Raw genomic sequence first — 7,048 nt, 5'->3', positions numbered from 1 at the left:
GTTGCCCTCTGTGGATCAGTATGTTTACATTCCCTAGGCAAACACAAATGGTGACTTGAGATAATAGCTCTTACTAAAATGGCTTTGGACAAGACGTACACACACAGCTGTGGTATGAGGGATGATCTATTGTTCCTGTTCTATTTAAGAACTTCTGCTTTTCAACATTTATTATGAAACCCAAGACAAGTCGGATGAAAATGTGAAACGAATGTTACACACCCATCAAAACAGCTTGTTCAGCTGCTAGAACATAGGGATTTAAAACATGGGTTGCAGTGGTTTCTTTATTATTCAAAATATATTAACATTGCTAAGTTCTATGTTGGTGTATCACATTTAAATAAAGGTAAAAAAAAAATGATACATACACAGTGTATGATAATTAGTTAATACGTTTATCTAATCTGTCAATTATGTGGCAGCAAATCAATGAATAAACGTGGTCCAGATGTTCAGTTGTTTCTCACACCAAACCAAAAAGACCAAAAATAAAACAGAAATCTGAATGGGGAAGTAATGTGTCGGTGTCTTTGACTGAGTGTTGATGGGTGGTTTGGGTATGTCAGAAACTGCAGGCAGACAAACAGACAGACGGACATTTAGGAGTACGAGACATAATTGACCTTTTCATGAAGTAAAAGTACTAATGCCCTGACACGAAAGGATTCTAGCGTGGTGGTGTCTGCACAGCCTTTTAGGAACCGGGCTCCACGGGACTCTGTGGCATGGTGGTTGCGATGCTGTGTTTGAGATCTGCTGTCACAGCTTCAAGTCCACATGTTGCCATTTGACATTAGGTTTGCTGCTGTTTGGTCAATCAGATGACCGGAGTATAGAACATCACTCATTAAGTCTCTGTGGCTCAAAGATTAAAGTCGCACTCACTAATATAGTTCAAAACCCATTTTGTGTATTGTGTTCGATATGTCTGTTTTAGGACTGGATATGGAGGAATATATATATATATAGATATATGGAGAGAGAGAGAGAGAGAGAGAGACACTATTATTATGAGAACGTTTGTTTATATATTTGTGAATTTGTGAATATTTATATGAGAACCTTAATGCAAAATCTTGCATAAACACAACATATGTCATTTTATTAGGTGTAAAAGTGTGTGTGTGCACGTGTGTGTGTGTGTGTGTGTGTGTGTGTGATATAGATACAGTATGTATGTATTATTATATATGTATATACATGTGTGTAAAATGGTAATTATATATTACCAATGACAAAATATGTTTAACATAAATGTAAAAAAAAAAAAAATATATATATATATATATATATATATATATATATATATATATACATATACATACATATATATATATACATACATATATACACACACACACATACACACATATATATATATATATATATGTATATGTATATATATAAATATAAATTAACACACACACACACACACTTTTCAGAATAAAATCAAAATTTAAACAATTTCTAGGTTGGTTGATTGTTTTATTTGAATGGACTCAAATCCTGGAGGGGCAGTGTTGGGACCCTAGAAGTGGAAACCCAGACGACTCAACGCGCTGAAGCAGATACGTAAATATCGCCGCCATCTTGGCGCGGTAGTCATCCTGCTCACCGCACAACAAGTGGCGCGCTGAAAGCGCTGATCTAAATAATATTCGAATGACACGTGTTCAACAATTATCATGAGTATTAGAATTTTTGCTGTTGTTATTACACATCAATCGGTGTAAAACAGCACAATTTGTTTACCTTGTCCGATAAAAGTACGTCAAACCGAGGAGGACGTCGCTGAGGAACACCCTGCGGTGATTGGCTAATCGGCGTCCAGGAAGTCAAACGAGGACACGCCCGCTCACCTGCGGCGCTGCCACGCCCACAGCCGCTCCGGTCGGGCAGGTATTCCTTTAATTGCGCTTAAATGTACTAATCCAGCTACAAACAGTGACAGCGACAATGGTCTGCGGTGGATTCACCTGCGCCAGGAACTCCCTCAGCGCCCTCAACATACTTTACGTTGTGAGTATTGAAGTCGCGACGCTTGGACGAGCACGTTCCCCTCTTTTAAAACCTCACAAGGTGGCCGTGATAAGGACTTAATTCCCACGTACGGTGCCGCTTGCGAACAACCAAACCACGGAGCTTCACCTCGTCCGCCGATTCCCTTCAAAATTCCACTTTTCGCGGGTTTGTCTTCACAGCTGCGTCGCTGGAAGGTTTGCGTCGGTGCACGCCTGCGAGCACAGGCCTCCCTTACTACTTATTCATCTATTTTGTCTATTTATTTGGAAGAATACAACAATTTGACAAACAGAGAGTAGAATTACATCATTTGTGTGAAGACAGTGTTATAAAATATGTCCAAAGAGTATGAACAATATCGCTGCAAAAAAAAAAAAAAAAAAAAAAAAAGATAGAACTTCCTCAGTGCCAGAAAGTAACGGAGTAAAAGTACTGCGTTAATTCACTTGGTACCAAGTGCTTTTTTCATGTTTCAGTCATTATACTGTACTTAAGTTTAAAAACATCTGGATTTTTATTTGTTAATGACTGACACCGCCCACGTCTCAGGATATGCAGAATAAACGGAACATTAGGTGTTTTATACTATATTAAAAGCTCTTCTACAGCAGGGCACCTCATATGACAAGTACATTTAACAGCAAATACTTGTATACCTTTACTTAAGTGGAAACGTCAACGTGGTACTTTTATTGGAGTCATTTATTGGAGTCATTTAGCGGCGGGGGTATCGGGGAGTTCCTCCACCACTGGACCTTGTGCCCTGCAGATGGTGAGCCTGCTGCTGGTGGGGGTGGCCGCCTGGGGCAAGTGGTTTGGCCTGGTCTCCAGCATCCGGGTGGTGGCGGCGGTGATCGGCGTGGGCGTCTTCCTGTTCCTGGTGGCCTTCGTGGGGCTCTGCGGGGCCCTGAAGCACCACCAGGTCCTGCTCTTCTTTGTATCCTCCGGCGGCGCGGCGGGCGCACCCACCTCGGCTGGCGTCCGCGGTGTTCAAGGGGATCGGGGTGGTGGAATTCCCGTCATCGACCCCTGATGTCCTCAGTCAGGGGGTCGAGGAAAGCAACACAGAAATTTGAGCCTCATTTCGTCCCAGTACGATTCCTGAATTATTAATATAATATATATTTTTCAAGATCTACCTTTTAGGTCATACGCTGCTGTAGAATAATTCCACAGCACTTTTACGATGCTACACGTTTACTGTTTTAATCTTACTGACGACGAGTCATGTGCATGGTTTTTCGAATGCCACGGCGGTTTTCGGTACTCTACAGTGTCCGTACACCCATTTGGTGGATGCCACACCAAAATTCCATTTCAAGACCCAGACTTCCTAGATTTGGTTGAGGTGGTTGGAACGCTGGCCAGAAGGAGAAGGCGGGGGGGGGGGGGGGGGGGGGTTTACAGGGCGATTTTATTGCAATGGACATTAGGCTTTGGGTGACTACTTATTTATTTTTAAAATGTATTTTTAAATAGAGAGATGTTTGAATCCGCTTCGTCACGTGGCGTGAATTCCGGTCGGTTCCGCTCATGGGAAGTTCCTTAACCGGGCCAGTACATGATCATTCTCCTCCTGGTTTTCGTGGTGCAGTTCTCTGTGTCCTGTGCTTGCCTGTCCATCAACAAAGACCAGCAGGTACGTACGCTCCCCTCTTTTAAATGGTATTATGACGTGTCGCAACTGTCGTTTCTTCTTTCACGAAGGAGGTGGCCATTTCCCAGGGAGTCTGATATTTAAGTGATAGAATCCCCACGGTGTGTACAACACCGAGCCTTTTGAGATTGCAGCTTTTTTTTTTTTTTTTTTTTTTTTAAGTTTACGTCCCTTGACACGTCTTTTGCACGTTTCCTTGTGACTCAAACTCGAGATGCACGACCCACGCAGTGATTATTATTGATTTATTTTTTATTAAAATTGTTTTGTTTTTTTTCGGTTGGTTTTCCCCCGTGTACAATATATATATTTTTTTGCACGTTTTCTGCCTCTCCCCGGCAGAACCTCCTCCTGGAGATGGGGTGGAACAAATCGGAGGCCACTCGGACGGATGTGGAGAAGACACTCGACTGCTGCGGCTTCTCCCGCGTCGACCTCAACGGCACCTGCGCCGCTGTAAGTTCCCGTCGCGACTCGCCCCGTCTCCCCGGCGAAATCTCCTCCTTGACCGCCCTTCCTCGTCTCTAGAGCTGCTTTCGCCTCGCGGCCCAGTGTGACACGTGCTCGGCCGTCATCGAGGAGTACGCCGGCGATGTGCTGCGCTTCGTGGGCGGGGTCGGGCTGTTCTTCAGCTTCACAGAGGTCGGTCACCTGTCAAACCCGCATCTAGCTGTCGCACCAAATTGATGTCATCTTAAAGAAAACGGAAAAATCCGATTTAAAAAATAATCCAGTTTTTACAAAGTAAAACAAATACACCTCATCAAAGTAATAATCATAATAACGACATGGCCCCAAAGGAATTTTGGTTATGTACAGTAAAATTAACAAACGCAACTTGCGGCACAATTACTGTAAGTCATTTTGACAAGGATGAGTCAAAAGTTATATTCTGCGTCTTCATTGTGATTTTCTGTTTCGCCGACACAAGGGCAGCTCATAGCGAGTCCAACTGAAGCCGAACAAAAGTGTTTTTTCATAGTGTAAACACAAGTCATTTTAACACGTTGCGTCAACATCAAGGGTGACAAAATGGAAAGACAAACGAATGCTTTGTTGCCACATGAATACACAATCCTGTACTGAGCGCTTCCTGGTTTTTTTATAGGATGGTAACTGTTATTATTATTATTTTTTTTTTTTGAGTGACTCAATTCAGTTTATTGAAGCTCACTGAAAGGGTAACCCATGGTTCCAACGCTCCCTGTAGTACAGTCATGGGTGGAAAGATCAGCACCTGAACCTCCTAACACCTTTTTTTTTTTTTTTTTTTTTTTTTTTTTTTTTTTTTGTGTTTTGTTTTCTTTCTTCATTCAGATTCTGGGAGCTTGGCTAACGCACAGATACAGGAACATGAAGCCGCCTGGTGCGACCTCCGGAGCCTTTCTATAGCAAGCATTCCACTAAACTGATCAGTTGGAGGTTTTTTTTTTGTCTTTTTTTTTTTTTGTTGTTACAATGTAAATCAAATCGATTAGAATGTAATCACTACTAAACTTTTTTCATGATAAGGAATATATTTTGCTTTTTTTTTTTTCACCCCCCCTCGGGGGGGGGGGGGGGGGGGGGGGTGTGTGTGTGTGTGTGTGTGTGTGTGTGTGTGTGTGTGTGTGTGTGTGTGTGTGTGTGTGTGTGAGAGTGAGACACACCTTATGTAAATACAACACGGGCACGGTGACCGGGCTCAGGGCTCTTTTGTGAGTCATGGACATCTCGGTTGCACTTAAACCCTCCGGGCCTTGACGCACAATCATTATTCTGTCAATCATTAAACGCATCTGAACACAAGGTGAAATCGTTATTACACATTTTTAATAACAATTAGAAAAACGATGCACGTACATACTCATTTAAGCCCCATTCATACACATGGGAAATGCAGCCATGTCAAAGTACACTGCATGGAAGTACAGCGAGGAATGTTGTGTTTTCAATGTTAGACGTGAGCTTGAGATTTAAATGAACACACTGTCAATTAAATCTCTTGTGAGAAATGAACTCTTTAAATAGGGCGACAGGTGGCGCACATCACACCGAAGCCTGTAGGTGCTGGAAAAAGGTCGAGTACACATCTGGAAAGGTGCCGAACGCTGACTGTTAAAACGAGTTTCCAGATGAAACAATCAGTGAATTGACGCGTGGCCGGCGAGGTAGCGGCTGCTTCAGTTGTCGCGGAAATGGGGCTTCCAGCACGCGCGAACGCAAAGGAGGGGGAAGCGGACCTGTTGTTTCTTTTGTTCTCGATTGAAGCCGCCGCACTAGTTGGGCAAACGCTCCAACAGTAGATTTGGAAGGGATCTCCCTGGACGGGGGAACGGAGTCCGACGCCCGTCATAGAACAATGCAACTGAGTGAAATTGGTCCAGGGTCCAGGTCAGAACCATCCGGTTATGATGCTTTTAAATACGTCAACCCAAACGTCTGTGGAGAAATAAGTTGATGCGTCAAAATTCTAAGAGAAACGTAAACTGCAGTATCAGTTATCAGTATAGAGGTCTGTGTTCTTTTATTATGGGACACTGTGTAGGCAGGTCAATGTTCCCTCTTTAACCCAAGATGTTCGGGTGGCTCGCCATCGACTTCTATGGTTCTTGGTCGAGACTTGGTGGGTCTTATAAAGACCCGACCCGCATCGCAAAACAGGGACTACCTACTGTTGGACAACACAAATACCAGTAGTAATGTACAGCTGTACAATAGTTATATTTTCAATACTCAAACTCAACATCTCTGGACAGTACATATCAGAATGGCAATTCAATTCACATAATGAACAGGAATAATATGAGGAATAGACTCCTATTCGTTATATTATTCATCTGAGGAAGGTTCCGTATTGGTCTCTTGTCTGAAATGATGCTCGGCAAACTGTTCTAGAATCGCACACAGGATCCACCCGGAGTCAGGTGCTCTGGGGTCTAACCTGATTAAATAATGGTTTAAGTTGTTTATTTTGTCAAGTTTGTGTTGAAAGACACTCCCTGAGCACTTTATGAGGAGCACTATACTAAATACACTGGGTGGGGCCTCCCTTTGCTCTCAAAACAGCCAACGACTGGAGATTCTGGTCCATGTTGACGTGGTTGCATCACGCGATTGCTGCAGATTTGTCAGCTGCACATTCATGCTGCCAATCTCCCGTTCTATCACATCCCAACGGTGTTCTACTGGATTCAGATCCAGTGACTGGGAAGGAAACTGAAGAACATTGAACTCATTGTCATGTTCATGAAGCCGGTTTGAGACGACTTTTGCTTTGTGACGTGGTGCATTATCGTGCTGGAAGCGGCCATGAAGGGATGCACATGGTCAGCAACAATACTCAAATAGGCGGGGATGTAACGGAGCAAAATGTGCCAAGAAAAA

At 43.2% G+C, this 7,048-nt stretch overlaps 1 protein-coding gene across 1 annotated transcript; it reads left to right on the top strand.

Annotated features, from left to right (window-relative positions):
- The first annotated feature begins 1,851 nt into the window (after positions 1-1,851).
- LOC307234055 (tetraspanin-13-like) lies at positions 1,852-5,358 on the top strand. Its single transcript, XM_080005613.1, has 6 exons — positions 1,852-2,022; positions 2,795-2,962; positions 3,584-3,664; positions 4,025-4,138; positions 4,211-4,324; positions 5,000-5,358. Exons 1-6 carry the CDS (start codon positions 1,960-1,962, stop codon positions 5,072-5,074), a joined length of 615 nt encoding a protein of 204 aa, XP_079861739.1. The 5' UTR covers positions 1,852-1,959; the 3' UTR covers positions 5,075-5,358.
- The last annotated feature ends 1,690 nt before the right edge of the window (positions 5,359-7,048 follow it).

The sequence above is a fragment of the Zeus faber genome (assembly GCF_960531495.2).
Source record: "Zeus faber genome assembly, chromosome: 8".
Lineage (NCBI taxonomy): Eukaryota > Metazoa > Chordata > Actinopteri > Zeiformes > Zeidae > Zeus > Zeus faber.
The sequence above is the reverse complement of the archived record's forward strand: the minus strand, read 5'-3'. Positions and strand labels throughout refer to the sequence as shown.